The sequence below is a fragment of the Schistocerca piceifrons genome, chromosome 1 (assembly GCF_021461385.2).
Source record: "Schistocerca piceifrons isolate TAMUIC-IGC-003096 chromosome 1, iqSchPice1.1, whole genome shotgun sequence".
NCBI classification, from domain to species: Eukaryota; Metazoa; Arthropoda; class Insecta; order Orthoptera; family Acrididae; genus Schistocerca; species Schistocerca piceifrons.
In genome coordinates this window covers 497706819-497730193 of record NC_060138.1, presented here as the reverse complement: position 1 = coordinate 497730193, position 23375 = coordinate 497706819, and the positions used below count along the sequence as shown (strand labels likewise).

At 37.9% G+C, this 23375-nt stretch overlaps 1 protein-coding gene across 1 annotated transcript; it reads left to right on the top strand.

The window, feature by feature from the left end:
- Positions 1–7041: 7041 nt before the first annotated feature.
- Positions 7042–22438, top strand: LOC124796186. Its single transcript, XM_047260279.1, has 3 exons — positions 7042–7181; positions 7267–10426; positions 21983–22438. The coding sequence occupies exon 2, from the start codon at positions 7291–7293 to the stop codon at positions 8794–8796; it is 1506 nt and encodes a 501-aa protein (XP_047116235.1). The 5' UTR covers positions 7042–7181; positions 7267–7290; the 3' UTR covers positions 8797–10426; positions 21983–22438.
- The last annotated feature ends 937 nt before the right edge of the window (positions 22439–23375 follow it).

The following is a 23375-nucleotide window of genomic DNA, read 5'->3' as shown; positions in this document are numbered from 1 at the left end:
TCTTGGTAATCTGATTGGTTGGTTGGTTTGGGGAAGGAGACCAGACAGCGTGGTCATCGGTCTCATCGGATTAGGGAAGGATGGGGAAGGAAGTCGGCCGTGCCCTTTCAGAGGAACCATCTCGGAATTTGCCTGGAGTGATTTAGGGAAATCACGGAAAACCTAAATCAGGATGGCCGGACGCAGGATTGAACCGTCGTCCTTCCGAATGCGAGTCCAGTGTCTAACCACTGTGCCACCTTGCTCGGTGGGTAATCTTAGTAATGGTTTGTGATAGTGTTGCAATCAGTGTGTTGCATTTGTACTGTATGGTTCCATCTGCAAAGGTATGACCTGGTCCAGTCATTAGGTGTGCCTCTGATGCCTAGTTGATATAATTTCTGTAGGAGTGCTTCATGATCTATAACACTGACTGCTTTTGACAAATCAAGGCATACACCAGCATATTTGCTGCTGTCCACTTTCTGGTAAATTTCGCTTAGGAATTCATAGATTGCACTGTTGGTTCAATGGTTCTTCCTAAACCTGTGTTGTGCTGTGGATAGGATTAAATATTTTTCCATAAAGGCTGTAAGTCTTTTGTGGAAGACTTTCTCTAGAAATTTTGAGCCCCCAGACAGTAATGCAATTGGCTTGTAATTGCCACCTTCTTCTGCATTTCCTTTTTTTGTAGATTGGCTTCAATTTTGAAATTTTTAGACAATAAGTGAAAGTTCCTGATGCCAGTGAACTATTGCATAAATACAGTATGTTAGTAGTTTCACTATGAGTTCACTAAATCTTTTTATTATTTTGTCGGGTATACCATCTACTCCTGAGGACTGTTTCGTTTTTAAGGTTTTTATGATGGTCAGAATTTCTTCATCATTCGTTGGGTACAGATAGAATGAGGTAGCAGAGCTGCTGAGGTTAACTGTGATACTGTTGTAGTTTGGTTACTTGGAGTAATCTTACTCATTAGTTGCCCACTTATGTTTGTAAAATAGCTGTTGAAGGTATTCACTACTTTCCTCTGCTCTGTTATTTTCGCCGGCCAGAGTGGCCGAGCGATTCTAGGCGCTTCAGTCTGGAACCGCGCGACTGCTACGGTCGCAGGTTCGAATCCTGCCTCGGGCATGGATGTGTGTGATGTCCTAAGGGTTAGTTAGGTTTAGGTAGTTCTAAGTTCTAGGGGACTGATGACCTCAGATGTTAGGTTCCATAGTGCTCAGAGCCATTTGAACCAAGCCATCTGTTATTTTCTCTCCATCTTTACATAGCATTTCTGGTACTATTATTATCTGTCTGTTGTTCCACAACTTTCCACATGGCTTTGATCTTGATTCTAGCAGACTGAATGTATAGATCATTTATTTTCATTTTTGCCTCCTTGAGAACTTATTTAAGTATTGTCTTGTATTTTATGTAACAACCATGAAATTCATCACCTAATTGCTGTGTCTTTATAAGATCATATAGTTTTCACTTTTTCTTGCTTAAAATGTTTATTCCAGTTGTTACCCAAGATTTGTTTCTATTATTAGACCTCAGCCTATGTTTCTTTATTGGGAATGCAGTTTCATAGTAACTGTTAAATATTTCCATAAATCTTTTGAACTTTTCATGTAAACTTCCTTATGCATATACTGCGTTTCTTTAGCCAGCAGTTCTTCGAAATAGTCTATATTCTGTTTACTTAGGATTTGACGAATTCTGATGCATTGTGGTTTTAGGTATCCATTATGGTCACTAATCCCTGTTTTTATGACTACAGCCTGGAAGTCATTTTTTCTGCATATATGGATATTGAGTCAATAGTGGTTAGATGTAATTTGGGAATTCTAGTGGGAGAGTTTATAGTAGCCTGTAAATTATATGTTGAAAGAAAGGCCATGAGATTTTGTTTTTTGTTTGAGTTTTTCTGGAAATTTATGTTGAAGCCACCACATAATATTAGTTTTTTCTTGTTAGCTTTAAGTTTGCTGAGTGCACTATCGAGTTTCTGTAGGAACATATGTAAGTTCCCATCTGGACTTCTGTACAGTCAAATTATTATTATTTTTAATGATATTATTTCTGTAGCTGAAATTTCAAAGTGTTTCTCTTTTTCCAGTATCTCTAAGGATTTTAAGCAGCGATGTTCAGTGTTACATCTAACAAAATGCATATCCCACCATGGGCAGAAGATGTCCTATAGAATCATGAGGATATTGTTAATCTTGGTATGTTTGTGACCGCTAACACGTCACTACTCAACTGATGTTGACTTAAGCATGTAACAGAAGCTTCCTGACAAGAGTATTTCGAATTCATTAATTTTATTCAGAAAAGATTGAGCATTCTGCGAAAGAGCACGAATTTCATTCTTCTTTCAAGTTCAGGTGTATGTAACTGATCACTGACCTTCTTTTTCACCTGTTCCTTTTCACCACTGGTGTCTGATTGGTCTTCTTTTTCTGGTGAGGCCATGAAAAATCCTCATTCCTTGTTGGTGGACATCTTTTTCAGTTAATTTGTTTTTTGATTGTGGATGTCTTTTCCTGTACGTTTAGATGTATTTTCCGACATTTTTGTTTCGTCGCCTATAGGTACCCTTTTCTGTGTTTTTTTGTAGTTGCACAAGTTTCATCACAAACAATTCCTAAATTTGATGTTTCAGGTTCGCTCAGACACTTACTCAGTACGGTTTTCGTAAAAACTGGTTCTATAACAGTTGGTTTTCTTGTAATGAAGTCAACATTCTGTGTTAATTTTGATAGAATTTTACCAATGAGCGACTTACCAGCATTGTTATAGTGTTGTCCATGTTTTGTAAACAGTTCTCTTGATATGGGAAGCTCGAAGAATGTCACATTATGATAGGACTTGAATATTTTTTGGAACTCTTTGTCTCCGAATTTATGACTGAGTTATCCTGCAGGTCGTAAATGTGTGGAATGGTAGTAACTGTGATGTTTGGCTCTTTGACGTCATGTAATGTAGTTTTTAAGCACTGTGGAGCATGTTTACTCTTATTATGGTAAACATTATTGCTTCCACTCATAATTATGATGGTATCATTCTTAGATAGCTCGTTTAATATATCGTATTACTGTTTTTTGTTATCTCAATGAAAGATGCAATCGATTTTGTTATTACTCTTGCTATAAGTGACACACTACAATCATTTATTCTTTTAGCAGCTCTTTTGGTGTGGCTGTCACCAAACACCACAACTCGTTTTTTTTTAACTTCACTTGTTTATTATTTGCCTACATTATCATCTTGGTCATGTGCACTGAGATAGCTGTTTTTGCATATTTTGTAGATGAGGTTAGGTTTTTTTTTTGAAAGTTTATTCTTTGGCTGACAGTTTCTTCTTCGACTAATACACTGCAAATTTTTCCTGTCACAACTGTTGACGATATATTGTCTGTGTTAAATTCTGTTCGTTTACCAGTAATTGTTTTTGTGGGCCCATCGGAAGTTTTATGTTTTTCTTCAATCGTGTTTACATTTTCTTTTTCTTGTCTGACGCACACACTCCATTTTTACTATGTGTATTTGCTCTTAATAATTTTAGCTCGTCTTCTGGTCGCAAGGTATCGTTTCCGAGACGAATTTTTCAGTATTACGCGCGCAAACAAAGCTGACACTCGGCGATATGGCTGATGGAGCGATCATAAGACATTTCCCGTTTACAGTAGCTCCCATCAGCCACCGCGCCGAGTGTAAACTTCGTTTGCGCGAGTAATATTTATAGCGTAAGTTTTTAACATCTCGGCTGTGTGCATTCGCTGTTCACTGTCACAGTAACATAACGAATTTTGTATTGAGTCACTGGATGCAGAGAGAATGAATCCATAGTTGAGTTTCAGCACAAATTCGGAAATTTTTTTATCACTGTTTCACAACATACAGTACATGGCAAGAAACACCCACATTTTTGTTCTTAGAATGGGAGACTATCCAACAAGCATCTTGATGTGATATCAAGTTTAAGCTATTATTTAAACTTTCAAGACAACGTTGTTCTCACTAACTATGAACCACTGGTACTTAGGTAGCTGTATGCACTAGGATTTAATTTAACACTGTCTTATTCACTATAAATCACCACTTAATTAGGAACCACGTTATGACATGCCTAACACGGCAGCCATCTTTGATCTATCTAAATTTACTTTACGGTTTGGGGAACGATTTCGACGACTGGCGTGATTATTTGAGGATGGCTTTAGAAACGTATAATATCTTTTCACACTCGTAACTCGTAATGTAAGACGGAAAAAACTAGTATTAGGAGACCAGTTTCTCCAAATGAGTGGTTGACGGTGACGTCAAGATTCCTGGCAACAGGAGCTACAAGGGTCTAGAATTTGCTGCTGAATTTTGAAACAAGCATTGAGTAAAATCGTACCCAAAACATATCAATCTCTAATGAACTCGATGTCGGCAGGACGTTAAACCCGATCATCCTTTCTTCCTTCCCAACACACGAGCTATTTACACTGTCCTGAAGGACAAAGTCACGGAGGTAAGTAAACTAGTGAACCTCACTTGAATGTGACAGGTTACATATTACGAGGGCAGTTCAATATGTAATGCAACACATTTTTTTTCTCGGCCAATTTTGGTTGAAAAAACCGGAAATTTCTTGTGGAATATTTTCAAACATTCCCGCTTCGTCTCGTATAGTTTCATTGACTTCCGACAGGTGGCCGCGCTGTACGGAGCTGTTAAAATGGCGTCTGTAACGGATGTGCGTTGCAAACAACGGGCAGTGATCGAGTTTCTTTTGGCGGTAAACCAGGGCATCTCAGATATTCATAGGCGCTTGCAGAATGTCTACGGTGATCTGGCAGTGGACAAAAGCACGGTGAGTCGTTGGGCAAAGCGTGTGTCATCATCGCCGCAAGGTCAAGCAAGGCTGTCTGATCTCCTGCGTGCGGGCCGGCCGTGCACAGCTGTGACTCCTGCAATGGCGCAGCGTGCGAACACACTCGTTCGAAAGGATCGACAGATCACCATCAAACAACTCAGTGCTCAACTTGACATGGTAGTGCTGTCACAATTGTTCACCAGTTGGGATATTCAAAGGTTTGTTCCCGCTGGGTCCCTCGTTGTCTAACCGAACACCATAAAGAGCAAAGGAGAACCATCTGTGCGGAATTGCTTGCTTGTCATGTGGCTGAGGGTGACAATTTCTTGTCAAAGATTGTTACAGGCGATGAAACATGGGTTCATCACTTCGAACCTGAAACAAAACGGCAATCAATGGAGTGGCGCCACACCCACTCCCCTAACAAGAAAAAGTTTAAAGCCATACCCTCAGCCAGTAAAGTCATGGTTACAGTCTTCTGGGACGCTGAAGGGGTTATTCTGTTCGATGTCCTTCCCCATGGTCTAACGATCAACTCTGAAGTGTATTGTGCTACTCTTCAGAAATTGAAGAAACGACTTCAGTGTGTTCGTAGGCACAAAAATCTGAACGAACTTCTCCTTCTTCATGACAACGCAAGACCTCACACAAGTCTTCGCACCCGAGAGGAGCTCACAAAACTTCAGTGGACTGTTCTTCCTCATGCACCTTACAGCCCCGAACTCGCACCGTCGGATTTCCATATGTTTGGCCCAATGAAGGACGCAATCCGTGGGAGGCACTACGCGGATGATGAAGAAGTTATTGATGCAGTACGACGTTGGCTCTGACATCGACCAGTGGAATGGTACCGTGCAGGCATACAGGCCCTCCTTTCAAGGTGGCGTAAGGCCGTAGCATTGAATGGAGATTACGTTGAAAAATAGTGTTGTGTAGCTAAAAGATTGGGGAATAACCTGGTGTATTTCAATGCTGAATAGAACAACCCCTGTTTCAGAAAAAAAATGTGTTGCATTACTTATTGAACTGCCCTCGTATATTTCAGTTTAAGACATGTTTGACACACAGCATATTCTTAAAAGTTACGTACGTGGCCAGTGAGCTATAGTTCAGTTTTCAATCCTCTGCCTGAAATCTGACAGCAGCTTTGTACCAGAATATAAAATATCATTCTGAACTCTAAACAGGCATTCATAGCATATCTGTAAATTTTTAGTAGTAGTATTGCGGTAGTGAATTCACTCTTATTATGAACCATATATTATATTAAGAAGTAAAAGACATGTAATAATAACTATGTCCCTTGAGGCACTGTTCTAAGGCCTTCTATTAGCTTAACACCTTATTCTGACTATAGTCTTATTTAGAACAAATAGGGCCTACATTTTTTTGCTATGTGTTACAACTCACATTAGTTTATGGCATGGGTCAGCACTGAGTGAAAGTGTCCAATCCCCTGGCAACAGATCGTATATATTTAGTACCTTTGCTTAGCTCTTTGCAGTAAACAGTACTCAACGAGCTTTTTAAAATAATTTACCGTTCCCTTGTTTGCGCAGGTCAATCGCTCATAATCTCGTTGATAAAGAATTACAAGCAGTCACCTCCTTATCACTATCACTGTGTTCTCTGCTTTTAATTTCCCACAACATGGATGACTCCTACAAATTTCGATAAATTTGGCAATGAACTATCTAGAACGCTGACGTTTACCTCCCATTTTAAATTCACTCTGCGCACACAGACGAGAAATACCTGACTGAACAAACAGCTGACTCAGACACGTTTTACCGTCAGATTTGCGGCGATCTCCTGTCCACACGCTGCAACTTGTATGCCCAGATATGATTTGAACCCACAGATTTGAGTAATTTCGCTTAAATCTCCAACTCCATCCTCTAGGTTTGAGCACATCATGTACCCGCACAAATCGCCTATTTACACGCAACGATCTGTCTGTACAGATGTGATGTGCGCGGACTTTTGCGCTGACAGATCGTTGCGTGTGGTCGGGCTTTAATGGACAGATAACAGGCAGCAATGAAATAGCCTTCTAACATAAAAATGAATATCAGACAGTGTGCAAATTAAACTTAAGCCTTGTTCAGTATATATGTAGGTCAGCCTCAATATTGGTCACTATCTATAAAATGTCTCAGTATTCTCTTAACTGGCGTTACGGAATTGGGCTATGATTGAATGTAGCGCGTTGAACTTGATTGGCGCATTCATCTTGGAGCACGCCCTCTGTTACGAAACGACTTTGAACGACGTTTAAATTGCGTGGGCGTTGACGTAAAAGGCGGTTTGAGTGAACCGGTTTGAAACCTGTGGAGAGCGGGTACGTAGCGACTTGTGCTTCTTTCATTGGTTGGCATTTACTATGTATGTGTACACGTCAAATAACAAATAATATTTCTGTTTAGGACATAAAGAGGAAACTTGGTGACATGACTGAGACGCACCATTCGGAGCAACTTCGCGGAGATGATGTGTTTGCCAACAGCAGCAACGAAACAGTTGTAGAAAATGTTGATTATTCGTTAGTATTGAAAGAAGCTGGAGAGTTCCTGAATACCCTATGTACTGGTGATGCATGCAGAAATTCGTTTCCTGTTGCTAGCCCAGTGAAAGATGAAACCGGCAAAGTGGAGTTAGAAACACACAACAGTTCAGTGAATAGATCGTTGTTTCCAGATTACGATGGCCAGGTGGATGTTAGCTTTACTGTTAATCAACTTATTGTACATTCATCAAATCTACCTCGTCGTTTGTTTTGTCCATTCTGTACACAGCATTACGGCTTTGAATTCCTATTGAAAGAACATATAAAAAAATTTCATACTTTGGAAATTGAAACTTTTGTTATTAATAGCAAGAACTTACAGTTCCATCCATGTCCGATCTGCCAGGCAAAGTTCTACCTTACAGATTTACTGATGAAACATGTTATGTATAGACATCAGGAATGTGTTTTAAACATACTTAGGGAAGCTAGTCCTAATCAGTATGTTAACTGCAGATTTTGCCCGTTTAGAGTGTGGAAAAAGCAGGAGAAAGAACTGCTTATTCACGTCGAAAACAAGCACCTTAAAAGCTTTGAAACAGTGTTTATAGAAAAATATTCAGACACTTTAGATCCTGAAAATGATTGTGACGAAAGTACTGCTAAAGAAATTTTTTACTATCCTAAGGCAAGATCTCCACCGACTACACTGCTAATGGATTCCGCATTTGAACACCAACAGGCAAAGAATGGTGTTCAGAAATCAATTTTGAAGAACAGGCTAACTTGTGAAGAAGGCGATCATTTGAAGAAAGGAACAGATGTTCAATATTTTACTGCAAGAAGTGAAGCAGTGAAACGTAGACTGCATTATGAAATAGATTCAGATGATAAGAGAGAAAGCAATGATACCTGTGCTATAAAATCAATATCAGTTGGTCATCCACAAAAAAGATCAAGGTGGAAAGCTTTATTTAAGAAGATGAGGAGACCTCGCAGTATTCCAAAACGGTGTTTTGTTACAAGCACACCGTATGCCAACAGTGCAAGAAACCAGAGGAATTTTTTTGTAGATGGAGAAAGTGAGGCACATTGTGTATGTTCCAGTGCCACTAGTCCTGCAAAAAGAGTTAAATTTAGTCTTATGGAAACAGATAAAAATTTGAATGAGGAACACGGAATTTTATTAAACACTTCCAAGAAACTTCAGCCTAGTAATGAAATAGAACCCATTCTAAAGCAGTTCAAGTGTGCACTTTGTTTGCAAGCATTTATCAGTAACAATGAGTTATTAAATCATACAAGACATAAACACAGTGGACCCTTTAATTTATTGCGGCCACGCTATAGATGTGGAGAATGTGAGGCAAAATTTTACAAAAACAGTTACTTATTGCGGCATTGCAAATTTCATCATACTCCCTTATGTCTGAGAAACAGAAAACATTAATGAACTTCAGTCACAAAAATAGATAGATCCTATGCATGTTACTAAACATAAAACTGCCTGTTTGAGAAAGGCTATCTATTAATTTTCTGTCATATTTGTTAGCAATACTTATAAATAATATTGTAATTGGACTGTGAAAATATTATGTGCTATTAGAGGCCTTTATGTGCCATATAAGCTGATTCTCCTGTAGTGTATCTCTCACTCTCTACTCACTCCCTTTGATACTTTGAAATAGTCTGTTTCTGGTAACATATTACCATATTCTCACCAACACATATACATTCTCTGCTGTCCACCTTTCCATCAGCCTTTCTTATTCTTTACCCACTTTTTTTTAATTTTGAGTTGTGTCGTATTTTCATCTGGTGATCATTACCACATTCAAACATCTGAGTATATTTTGCATAACATTGAAAATCTTCACCCGGTCAGCACTTCTCTTTTGTAGGTTTGCTATGGATCTTTTATTACCATTGTGGAATTGGTGTCCACCAATGAAAACAGTGGGAGGGCCACCTAAAGAGTAGATTGAGAGTGAACTGTATTATTTTTCCCTGTAATGTTGGCTGACTGGCTGCACATAATTATCATAACTATACAGTTGTAATCTGTTGAAAATATTCATGTTAGCCCACGTATTATTGAGGAAAGAACAAATTTATTGTCAGCAGCATGTCGATACAGTAATTTTTAAAATGTGTGTGTTCTTGTTTTCTAATCAGTAATCACTTTTTGGTTACATTTGATTTTAAAGTGTTGTCTGAGACTATTCTAGATCTGAATGAGTGAAATACACACAGATGTTCATCATTGTTGCAGATTTTTAGTTTGGTATGTGATTAAATTAGCATCACATTTTGAATCCATGTGGAAGAACAATAAGACATTCAGTGGAGATTTATGGTGTGCTAAGGAAAAGTTTGTGAAAACTTAAATTTATTTCTACTGTTGGAATTCCTATTACAGATTAGATTCTTTCTTTTAACTTTGGCACTGGAGAATCCAAAAAGGAATATAAATACCTGTGTTGTGACAGGTGCGTGATCCCTCATTAAATAGGGAAAGTTGTGAGCAACAAGCAAGAATGTAGATGAAGTTGTATGATCAATTTTTTTGTTTTCATTGTTAATTTTTTACCTCTATGTGGAATATGCCTATTTGTTCATCAATTATTTGTTTGTTATTCTGAGTATGCATATTCCATTAACAGTTATTTGTTTGCTATTTTGAAACAATGAGCATTTGTTATTGCAACTAAATGCACTGCAGTTAAATATTTTTATCAAAGACAAAAGTTTATTTCTGTTGTTATCCATAAATAATTGTTAATAGTTAAATAAATTGCATGCATGTTTTGCAGGCATCGTAGTTTGTGCTTTAGTTGAAATTGTAAATGTCAAATTCATTCTCATGAACGTGGGAGTAGCTGAAGAATATTTTCAGGTGTAAATGTTTATTTCTGAGATTTTAAGTTAGAATGTATTACAATTTTTGTAATGTTATATATATATTTTTTACATGTCTGTGAGTTGCAGTGAATGGAGAAAGTATAAATTATCTCTAAAATATTTGTATATAGGTATGACTGCTGGAGAGGATATTTTAACCATGGATGCTATTGAGACAGGTACAGTGGCAAAGCTCAAACTTTATGCATATACAAAACATTAGCTAGGCTTATACTAAAGGACTACAGTTCTCCTTAGTATGCTGGTGCTGTGTTAAAATATGTTGTTTGTCGTCAAAAGTTAACTTCCCCTCATTTTCTTTCTTTTGCACAGTGTTACTATAAAGGTACTACCTTAAAGATAACTACTGATTTGAGTACTTAAATGTTTTCAAAATATTGCCAAGTCTATTCATCTTTTCACTCACATCAGTCTTTAACGAAGTAACACTCATTCTGTTGCATGTGAAAGTTCACTTTTCTTGAAACATGCACTTTACCTCATTGTCCTCTGAGCAAATTATTGTATCAAAACAGGAAATATATTGGCTAGCATTTCTCCTTCAAAGGATCCCTTTATTATTGGTATTCATTGTTGCTTGATTTACTTTTCCTGATCTCCCTTTTCCGCATATTAGAACTTATTGTCTCCTATTTATAAGACATGCCAGTTTCGATTTTCATTATCTTTGTCTGCAAACATAGTTTTATATTTGCCCCATTGAGAAATAGTGAGAAACATTGATTCCAGATGTCAGTACTGGCTTTTAATATTATCATGATCCTCATAGCTATCCTACACACACTCACATCTGTACATTAATTCAATTGAGTGCTCCTTCTCCGTAGTTAACATTTGTCTGTTAGCTCTGTGCACACTATAAGTTACTCACTTATGGTTTATGAGTCAATAAAAATAAGCAGCCAGAACAGCTATACAAAAGAGGGAAACCTGAAATGCATAATAAGAGAAATTAGTGGGTTACAGTGAAATCTGAGCGAAAAAATGAAGTAGTCCCTAGTGAGAACTCCTGCCAGGTGCTGAATGCTTTATATTAAGACTTGTGCTAGAAAACAGTTCGTCTTTGCAAAAAAATTGTACTTATTGTGAATGTGGAAGATAAGGTGGCTGTTTTAGTATTACTGCTGTGTTATAACACTACCTTTTTTGTACAACACATCTGCTACTGAATTTCACATTCGGTCTCTACTGAATCTCTCACAAATGTGCCTTTTGCCTTTGAAGGGGAGAATTGAAGCTACAATTCTCCCAACAAAGCAGTGTCCCAACTGCCCCCCCCCCCCCCCCCCCCCACACACACACAAACCTGTACCTCATGTGTGTGACTGTGTGGTGTGTGGTGGACTGTGGGACTGTGGTAGGTTATCTTCATATGACAGTGGAACAAAATTTTCTTCATTGAAATGACAGATAATGAATTTTCACTCAATGAACTAGCATAGTCACATTATTGTGGAAAAGGTATGCCATAATGTGAAATTCTGTAAGTTACATAGTAGGAGAATTAGCTTTGAAATTTGTATTGACAGCAGTTTGTCATAACTGTGTCAAAGGAAGTCATCATTTTTGAACCTCTGATTCAAAAATTTTGAACTTATTGTTGTGTTTGTTCACCCTGTACACAACTTCTTTTCTATGTATTATAATTCAAATTAAAGTGCATGCTCTTCCATTCTTTCTTCAACATTTAAATGTTATATATGACCATTGCCTGCAGTCCATAAACCCTATTTTCATTGCTACCCAGCTGGCCTCATTTATCATTCCATTATTTCATATTTGACCTCACCTCTTCTGCAATTGTCCCTGAGCTCTTCTCTTTTTTGACTGATCTGCACAAGGGCAATTGCCGAAGAGGGGAGAATTGACAGATCACCTGTTACAGAACATGCTTTGCAGCCAGGAGACCACTATATTCATTTTGATAGGACCCAAGTACTGGCAGCCACCAGTAGGTACCCTGAAAGGCTGTACAGAGGGGCCATAGAAATTGTAAATCCTCCCAGGAATTTCAATAGAAAGGAGGAGAGTGTGAAACCGAATGACATCTGGATGCCAGAGTGATAGCAAAAGCAGATGATAGCAGTCGACAATGGCCAATTGTGCTCAGGTTTTCAAAATATGTGTCATCATGCCACTGCACAGAAGCATGGGTAAGCAGAGTTTTGGTGCAATCAGTAACGAGCCAGGGTGTGAATTGGACATTCAAAGAAGCTACAAGCCCCTCGAGAATGTACTTCACAGATGGGGCATAATAGTCCAGAACATTTTATCAATTGTGACATTTCTGGCTGTGAAAGTTTACATTTTACAACTTCCCCATTATACACAAGGGCAGCAAGTTCACTGATACTACATGCACTGTGCTTGTGGCTGACTATAGTCATTCCTCACCAGGTGATGCTGCTGTTGAGTGGATGGATTTATGTGGATAGTCAGTCGATGATCATAATGTTCTGGCTCATCAGTATATGCCTGCATTGACAATAATGTTTCAGCAGCATTTTTAAATCAAAGAAATTTTTGAATGCACTAGAGTTACGTGGAATGGGTTCATGGCTTGTGCTGAGTCAACAGTCTGTAAATCTTGTGGAACCCTATGTTCCCTTCTTCTACTATGTGTCATCTAGTAATGAACATTTGGCAACAGAGTTCTGAGGACACAACAACACTGAAACGTGTTTTGTTTAAAAAATTGTACTTAGAACATTTTGCATTTCCACACTTTAATTGTGTGTGTGGAGTGCCACATGAGAACTGTGTTTGCGTTGTGATTATTGAAATGTGTTCATTTCTGTGATATTACTTTAAAAAAGAAACATCAAATTTTGTTTACCTTCCTATTTTCCTTAATAGTAAATTTTTGATGTTGTGATTTTCTGTGATACTTGTTCTTGGGATTTTTAAGCAATTTATGATCAGCCTTGGGGCACTATGTCAGTTTATAGTATTTACTAGTTCTTATGTGGTGCTTACAATCTTTAGTTGTGGTACCTCATTCTGTCTGGTCTCAGCCGTTTTTCTTCATTTTCTGTACAAAGTTTCAATACGTTGCAGTTCATTCATTAGATTATTGTCAGAAAGGTTAATTTTGTTTTTAATTTCTGTCACTACACTTATCATCATCTTGTGCTGAATAATACAAATAATGTTGAGAGGGTGGTAAATTCTAGTGAATGGTGAGTTATCACAAAGGGAGTCCCACAGGGTTCAATTTTGGGTCCTCTGCTGTTCCTTATTCATGTGAATGACCTCTCACTTAACGCTCAGCAAGCAGAACTAGTACTTTTTGCAGATGACACAAGTGTTATAATAAATCCCATTCCAGAAAAAGAAGCTGAAGATATTGTTAAGGATGTCTTCCAAAGAATTATTAAGTGGTTCTCAGAAAATGGACTCTCCCTTAATTTTGAAAAAGCTCACTGTATCTAGTTCTGTATACCGAATAGAGTCATACCAACAGGGCTCAGTTAACAGTGTAGATTTCTCCAAATTTTTGTGTGTTCACATTGATGACAACTTGAACTGGAAGAAGCATATTACTGAGCTTCTCAAACAATTAAGTTCAGCTTCTTTCGCTCTTCGTATAATCGTTAGTCTAGGTAATAAACAGATCAGCCTAACATACTTTGCATATTTCCACTCATTAATGTCATATAGAATAGTTTTCTGGGGTAGCTCACCACTTAGACATAAAGTATTGATTGCACAAAAGAGAGCAGTGAGGATAATTAGTGATGTTCACCCAAGGACATCATGTAGGTACCTATTCAAGGAGTTAGGTATTTTAACTGCACCATCAGAGTACATATATTCGCCATTGAAATTCGTTATAAATAATCCATCTCAGTTCGTGAAAAACAGCGATGTTCATACGTGCAACACTAGAGGGAAAAATGACCTTTCCTATCCGTTATTGAAGCTGTCAGTTGCTGAAAAAGGAGTACATTATTCAGCAACAAAAATTTTTGATCATTTGCCCAACAACATAAAGTGCCTGGCAGGTAGCAGATCGAATTTTAATTCTAGCTTAAAATCATTTCTTTTGGACAACTCATTCTATTCCATGGACGAGTTTCTGTTTCAGAACTGGTAATAAAATAAAATAAATTTAAAAATTGTACCTCTAAATGTAGTTGCATGTGTAGAACTAAAAATTTCAGTAATATTAATATTAGCACTATTCGTGTGTGTGTGTGTGTGTGTGTGTGTGTGTGTGTGTGTGTGTGTGTACATCTTGTAATGTGACTTGTTCCACATCATATCGATAAAATAATCGTGAAAATGATCTACAGAACATAACTAAACTAAACCAACCAACCAACCATATGACATCCACTGATCTGTAAAGCCTCTTCTAATCTTTTCCATGCATCACATTCTGGCGGTTTTCTGATATCATTGACACACCTTCCATGAGTTTGTTGTATTGATCCTTTTATCTGTGAGAATCCACCAAAGAATTTCCTTGTCATATCTACCATCCATTCGCTTGGCTATATGTCTTGATCACATCTGTTTCATTTTCATTATGGTCAAATAACATGTTCCATTCCAATTTTGTCCCTGATCTATTTGTTTTCCTGTGTCTTGCAGTAAATCCCAACATGTATGGCTTCATTACTCTCTGAGTAACTGTCAGGTTTTGAACAGTTTTAGCCTTAAAATTATATGCCTCACTAACACAAGTAAAATTTGATGATAAACACTGGTTGTAAGTAAGCTTTCCCTTTCAGACTTGTCAAAAGTTTGTTTTTGAAGGTATAATTTAATTAATCACAAGCACTCCAACCATTTTTAATCTGTTGTTTATTTCTTTTGCCATGTGTGTGCTTTTTCATCCATGCTCTGCTAAACACGGTGAAGTAGGTATCCAATTGTATCAATTATTAGGGCTTCTCCCCATTCCATTCACATATGGAGCAATGGAAGAATGACTGTTCAAATGCCTCTATGCATGCTATAAACGTAATCTTCTCCTCACAACTCTATGTTAGTGATATGTTGGGATTGTGGTATATTCCTGGAGTCATTTAAAGCTGGTTCTTGAAACTTTGTAAATAGGCTTTCTTGGGATAGTTTGTATCTATCTTCAAGCATCTGCCAGTTCAGTTTCTTCAGCACATCTGTGACACTCACCCAGGAGTCAAGTAAACCAGTGATCATTCATACTGCTCTTCTGTGTATACATTCAGTATCCCCTGTTAGTCTTATTTGGAACAGGTCCCACACAATATTCTAGGATGAGTCACATGAGTACTTTGTAAGTAAGTTCCTTTGTAGACTGATTGTATTTCCCAAATATTCTACCAGTAAACTGAAGTCTGCCACCTGCTTTACCTATAACTGAGCCTTTGTGGTCATTTGACTTAATATTTCTATGATGTGTTACATCCAGGTATTTGTGCGAGTTGACCAATTCGAGCTGTGACTCAATTCTGTAATCATAGTTTGCTACATTTTTTCATTTTTGTGTTGCATAGCTTTACTTTTCTGAACATTTAAAGCAAGTTGCCAATCTTTGCACCATTTTGAAATCTTATCAAAATCTGACTAAATATTTGTGCAGTTATTTTCAGACAGTACTTCATTATAGATGACACTGTCTGATGTAACTGTTATTATTGTCTGTAAGGTCATCAATATACAAAATGAACAGCAAGGATCACTATGCACTTTACTGGTGCATACCTGAAGTTGTCCTGTAGCTGACTCTCCATCCAAGATAACATGCCGCATCCTCCCTACCAAAAAATCCTGTCAAAAATTCTGCTTGATACCCTATATGATTGTAATTTTTATAATAAGTGTAGATGGGTTACTGACTTCCTTGAAAAATTTTATAAAGTGAAATGAGCACAGGTAGCAGGCCTGTGCTCCTTTGAAGTGCTATAAGGACCAATTCAAGAAGAACCTAAAGAGTCCAAACATTGACCCAAGTAACTGGTGTGCCGCAGCAGAAGATCATTATCATTGGCACACAACTACTTAAATTGTTCTCTTACATTTTGAGTAGGACTGTGGGAGGCAGGAAATGTTTCATGCCAGGATTGGTCTGATAAACCTTCACAAGTATTTCAGCATGTCCATTCCTGAACTGCCATGCAATAATGGAAATGCAGGAGAAAAATGAAATCTCTGATACAAGTATCAGCTGCTGCTGCCGACAACAGTACTGAGTCAAATGCTTTTCGGAAATTGAGGAATGCTGCATTTACCTGACTGCTTTGATTATGGCGTTCAGGATGTCATTTGAAAAGAAGAAAAAAAAGAAAAAGAAAAAAAATGCTAGTTGAGTTTCACATGATCAATATCTTTGAGATCCATGCTGGTTGGCATCTAGGACGTTCAGTATGAGACAATTTATTACTTTTGAGCTGAGAATATGTTCTGGGATTCTGTAACAAATGGATGTCAGCAGCGTTGAGTGGTAGTTTAGTGCATCACACTTGCTTCTCTTCTTGTAGATGAGTACAAGTTGCATTCTAACTACTGTACACAGTTTTTTGTTCGAAGGACCTATGGTACAATATATTTAAAAGTGGGGCTAACTCATCCACAAATTTGATACAGAATTAGATAAGTATTCCATGAATGTCTGGAGATTTGTTCAATTTTGGCGATTTCAGCTGTTTCTCTACACTAATGATACTCATATCTTTGTCACTCATCTTTGCAGGTGTGCAAGAATTAAACTGGGGCATACCCCTGAATTTCCACTTCAAAGTGAACATTTGGAAACAGAGTTCAGCATTTCTGTTTTTGCTTTGGTGTGCACGATTTCATTCCTTGTTTGGTTTGCGAATGTCCGAACACTAACTTTAGTACCTTTGTGTGTGACCAAGATTTCTTTTGGTTTTGTTAGAGATCCTTTGATAGTATTTTGTTGCAGCAGTTGTTGAAGACTTTACCCATTGCCCTCTTGACAGTGAAATGTGTTACATTCAGCATCTCTCTGTCTCTAGGCCTATGTTTTGTGTTACATCTAATTTGCAGTAGTCTCCGTTTCTTTAGAAGTTTGTGTACAGTGACTGCATATCCCCCACCCATCATGAACAGCTGTCTTCATTTTCTCAAACTACAAATGCTCAACATCCCTGACTTTGTAATTAACTTGTACTGTTTTATTCTTGTCGAGTTGGTTGTGCTTTATTATATTCTTATTATAATTAATTTTATGCCTACTTTCAAACTTACTCTATCTATCTTTCATTAGCTTTTTTAAGTTTATCTGTACTAGAGGCATCAGCAGAATGATGGTGGTTGTTCACATGTGTTATTAAAATATACTCTTTCTTTGTTTTCCCAGTTTAGGGATGTCACAACTTCATCTAAAACTGCTGAAAATAAGTTTGATGTTATGAAATGTCCCTGCCTGACTCCTCTTTCAATTCTAAATTTCTCTCAGAGCTTTTGAAGTCTGATGAAAGTGATGAAAGTTGTACAATTTGGTTGTTCATATTTATTGGTCAGCTCTGTAACTTTGTCCACGACTTTCAAATGGCCCAGTGTGCTGTAAAAGTATAATGCCAGTTTGTTTCTTTGCTTGACTGCAATTCAGTATTTTTCTTGTGTGGTTGGTGACAATTTCATTGAACATATAGTACCTGGTGATCAAAAAGTCAGTATAAATTTGAAAACTGAATAAATCACGGAATAATGTATATAGAGAGGTACAAATTGACACACATGCTTGGAATGACATGGGGTTTTATTAGAACCAAAAAAATACAAAAGTTCAAAAAATGTCCGACAAATGGTGTTTCATCTGATCAGAATAGCAATAATTAGCGTAACAAAGTAAGACAAAGCAAAGATGATGTTCTTTACAGGAAATGCTCAATATGTTTACCATCATCCCTCAACAATACCTGTAGTCGAGGAATAATGTTGTGAACAGCACTGTAAATCATGTCCGGAGTTATGGTGAGACATTGGCGTCGGATGTTGCCTTTCAACATCCCTAGAGATGTTGGTGATAACGATACACTTGCAACTTCAGGTAACCCCAAAGCCAATAATCGCATGGACTGAGAGGTCTGGGGGCCTGGGAGGCCAAGCATGACGAAAGTGGCGGCTGAGCACATGATCATCACCAAACGACGCACGCAAGAGTTCTTTCACACGTCTAGCAATATGGGGTGGAGCACCATTCTGCATAAACGTCATACGTTCCAGCAGGTGTTTATCAGCCAGGCTGGGGATGATGCGATTCTGTAACATATTGGCGTACCTCTCACCCATCACGGTAGCAGTTACAAAACCAGAATCACACCTTTCCTCAAAGAAACAAGGCCCGATAACTCCCCCCCCCTCCAAGCATGTGTGTCAATTTTTACCTCTCTATCTACATTATTCCGTGGTTTATTAAGGTTTCAAATTTATACTGACATTTTGATCACCCGGTACATTGTGGATGTGAAGTTAATTGGACTGCAGCTTTTTCATTCCTTTCTGTTCTTGTGAAGTAGAATAATTCCAACACTGTTTCACTCTTAGGGAATTGTCATCTTCTGCAGACATTCTGCAAACAATTTTACAAATTAATTTTTTGTTACTTTGCCTCTGGCTTTTACCATTTCTGTTGAGATGCCATCGCTTCATGGCAACTTTTCTTTCTTTACACACCAAATGACTTGATGCAACTCATCTAGCATTAAGTCTGGGGTATTAATGTTTACTTCACCAGCTATCTGTGTTTCTGATTCATCTTCTGAGAAACACTTGCACAGTTTTCTTAGTTACTGTGCCATCTGCCATCTTAACTGTTAAAATGTGGTTTCTACCCAGCGTATACTTGTTTTGCTTTCTTCCTGTTAGTGTCTTCAATTGGTTCTCTTTCCATAATTGTCTTAGAGATCTGAGAAAGTGCTCATCCGAATAGTCAGTATAGTCCTATTTAAATTTTCTGTGAATCTTGTGGTTGCTCTTAAGATCACACATTGTTAAACTCCTATGTCAACACCTGTGAATCATCTGTGAGATGTCATTTATTTATTTTATTTATTCTTCCGGGGATCATCTGCCTGAAATGATTTAGGAAATTCTAAAATAGGATAAACAAACAGACTGTCACAAATGTAGCTTTCTGTCAGTAAGGCCTTCGTCAAAATCAGGTGACAAACACCCACATACACACTCGTGCAAATGCAACTCACACACATGTGACTGCAGTCTCGGGCAACTGAGGCCGCACTGCGAGCAGCAGCACCACCAGTGCAGGATGGGAGTGGCGACTGGGTGGGAGTAAGGAGGAGGCTGGGGCTGGGAGGGGGAGGTATAGTAGTGTAGGGGTGGCACAGGGATGAGGTGGAAAGAGGGTCGGGCAGCTATATGCAGTTGGGAGGTTAGACGGAGGGTAGCGGAAAGTTGGGGGCGGGGGGGGGGGGGGGGGGGGGGAGAAGTAAGAAGACTGGGTGCAATGGAGGAATGAGGGCTGTGTAGTGCTGGAATGGGAACAGAGAAGAGACTGGACAGGAGACGACAATGACTAATGAAGATTGAGGCCAGAAGAGTTCCGGGTATGTAGGATACATTGCAGGGAAAGTTCCCACCTGTGCAGTTCAGAAAAGCTGGTATTGGTGGGAAGGATCCATATGGCACAGGCTGTGAAACAGTCATTTAACTGAAGGCTGTCATGTTTGGCAGCATGCTCAGCAACAGGGTGGTCCATTTGTAGTCATTGTCCTCTCCCAGTCAGGCCTTTCTCTGTTCCCATCCCAGCACTACACAGCCCTGACACCTCCAACACACCCAGTCCTTCCTTTTCAGCTACCCCCTCCCCCTCCCCACCTCTCTGCTACCCTCCATCTAGCCTCCCGATTGCACATAGCTGTCCTACCCTCTTTCCACGTCATCCTTGCACGCCTCCCAACAGCACGTCACTGTCTGCCATCCATACCCCTACTATCCCTCCCCCTCCGTGTCACAGTTTCCTCCTTACCCCCACCCAGTCGCCACTCTCATCATGCACTGGTGCTGCTGCTTGCAGTGTGGCCTCAGTTGCCTGAGACTTCAGTCGTGTGTGTGAGTTGCGTTTGTGTGTGTGTGTATGTGTGTCTATTTGTAGTCTAATTTTGATGAAGGCCTTACTGGCCAAAAGCATATTTGTGACAGTCTTTTTGTTGTCCCTATCGCAACTCAGCATCTCCGCTATATGGTGAGTAGCAACTTTCCTTTTCACAATATTGTTACATTCCATCCTGGATTTTCCATAGTTTAAAATAGGATAAATGGACAGAGCAAACTCTGTCCTCCTGATTATGAGGTCATTGTCTTAACAACTGTTCTTCCTCATTTGGTTTTTCCCTATGTACAATGATATTTGATTTACACACAACTTGTTCGAGATGACTTGTAATATATAGTTTTGCATGTCATCACTGCACACACTAAGGACACCTGCTGGCGGCTCTGAATCAAGGACATGCTACTTATTCCCCTGTCTCTTCCGAAAAATGATTCCAGGCCTGTCAGTTTTTCAAAACTGAGTCAGCATCCTTTGATAATGTGTGAGAAGTTGAGCTCAGGAGAACAAGAAGACATTACTATGGCACACTATTGATCTTGACATATGATTTTCTTGCAGTAGCATTACACTGTGATCATGTATTGTAATGTGGTAGGATGCTGTATTCATCTCCTTTAATTATTAACAACCACTCTGAGTCCTATAAGTAATATTTAATTGTGTAGTTTGCATTACTTATATTGCAATTAACATGTGAGGATATTTGTAAAAAATTATTTCATTCTCAGTAAGGATCAGATGTCAGGTGGTGCACCCAGAAAGCTTGTAGTTGACTCTTATATGGGTGGCAACATCATTTATTTTGGACCTGTAGAAACAGATTTTTATACTTTCAGAGAATCATTTTCAACAAAATGATAACTATCTCAACATAATGATTCTCTGTAACCAGTTTCTCTTCGCCTAGCAATAATAGCTTAGTTCTGTATTGAAAAAATAAATTGATTCTAAGGTAGAAGCAATGAAAATATATTCATTAATTTCTATTATATTTTCTTATCACTGACATTTTGCTGTTCGGTACACCTTTTATATTAATACATGAGTTGTAATTGGTTTACTTGTGGCTAATTATTAGACTACTTTTGCCTTAAATAAATTTAATAGAATCCCTAAACATTTTTTAGATGATAAAAGTTTTCTTATAAATGATTTTTTATGATGATTTATTTTAACTGTTAAGTAATATTTCAGTATATTTGCTTTCAAATTTGATTTGGTAAATTATGAAATTGTGATACCGTTTTTATCCTGTTGTTCCTGTCTGTCCATTTTTATAATGGTCTTCAATTACGTATAAAATAGATACGTGGCAACACTATAAAATTTGTAGTGAGTACATATTGTATGCAGCCTTCTAATACAGTATTTCTGTGCAATAACTTCCAGAAATAAAATACAGCTGTCATTGTTTCTGGTTTCCTGATTTAATAATGTTAACAGTACATTGTTTATTCAGTATGTCAAACTGTCACAGCCTACCCCTTTTTTTATATAATACAGTATGTAATCATGATCATTTGTAGTGTTGTTTAAGGGACGTCAAATATGACATTGGTTTGTATATTGTAGTACATGTTACTTTAACAATAACTTAAGTTTCTCCTTTTTTGTAATTTAATTCCTTGCTGCATATCAACATTTCATTTTGTATGTGTATAAAATAATTTTTCTTTTTTTCCAGGCATTTACCAATGAAACAGATAAATGTGAAGAGAATTATAGAAGAAAGGAATTCTTCTAGTCATTCTAAAAAATAATTTCAGTAGCTTTAAGATTTGTTATACTTCATATAAAAGATATACTAGTGAAAGGTCATAAATGACACCACAGATTCATGTATAGTTACCAAACAAGATTAAAATCATTTTAACACACTTATATATTGGTTGTATTTCTTAACTGTGTGTAGTTTGATCAAAAACTGTGTTTCCATTTCATTTAGTTAACTATCAGTGAGACATTGAGTCTTACGTTTTTTGCATCTTTCTGGTCCATTGTAAGTAAAACTATTATCATCTCAGATGTTGTGCCGGAGACTGCTTATAACTGTCATTTGATTTCAATTACATGAGTTCAGAAGCATAATTCAGAAATACAAAACATGTTAATAACGAATAAAATTGTGATCTACACAGAATTTTTTTGCCATTTCACTTGTAAAACAAATACAAGAATGAATCCAAACGAGGTTGATTTTAGACTCATTCTGTTTTTCAAAGTAAGTTGTTTCGTAGGAGCAATGGACATTGTGATGTATAGTACTTGGATGGTATATTTAAGACTTATAACCCTAGGTTCGGTGTGGGGTGGTGGAGGGGTGAAGTGGACTACGGTAGTCGTCGTGGGGTTGTGGACCATTGTGGCTGCGGCAGGGACGAAGCCTCTGTCGTTTCTAGGTCCCCGGCTAACATACAATACAATATTTTGGAAGTAGAAAACAAACTGCTACCAGTTTTTAGTTAGCTGTGAATCCATAAAAGAATAATACTAAAACAGCCATTAAAATATCTCTCCCGAAACTAATACCGTTTATTGTTCAAAGCAGTTTCTTTTTGCATATGTACTGTAGCAGATGCATACGTGCAAATAGTGTCCTTGCAATCTTGAACTGCAATTGGAATTCTTTTTCATTCCGTAACTGTTTTGTAAACTGATTCCATTTTCAAACGCTAAAAAATTTTTACGCTGCTTGTGAGAACTAGTGTAATACATTAAAAACTTGTTGCTGTTTGACTGTATCATCACTGGAATCAAACGGTTTGATATGTGGTGTTTTCATCCAAAGCAGATTAAGGGAGAATGACCACATAAATATAGTTATGGCAAATGTGAATGTCAGACTGAGACCCACTGGAATAATATTAAGGAAGTATTATTCAATGTGAAAGAGATCACTCACAATCTTCTTACCCAACCAGTTCTTGAGTACTGCTTATTGTTCTAGAACTGTTACCAATTGGGACTAGAGGAACAGATAAAAGAGAGGGAGGAAAATCATGGGAAGAAGTACAGCAGACAGGAATTAGCAAGATATGAAATAGAGATCAAGAGGGTTCCAGGACTAAGTACTGTGT

Coding starts and splice junctions, on each gene's coding strand:
- LOC124796186 (XM_047260279.1), top strand. CDS start 7,291: ATGACTGAGACGCACCATTCGGAGCAACTTCGCGGAGATGATGTGTTT.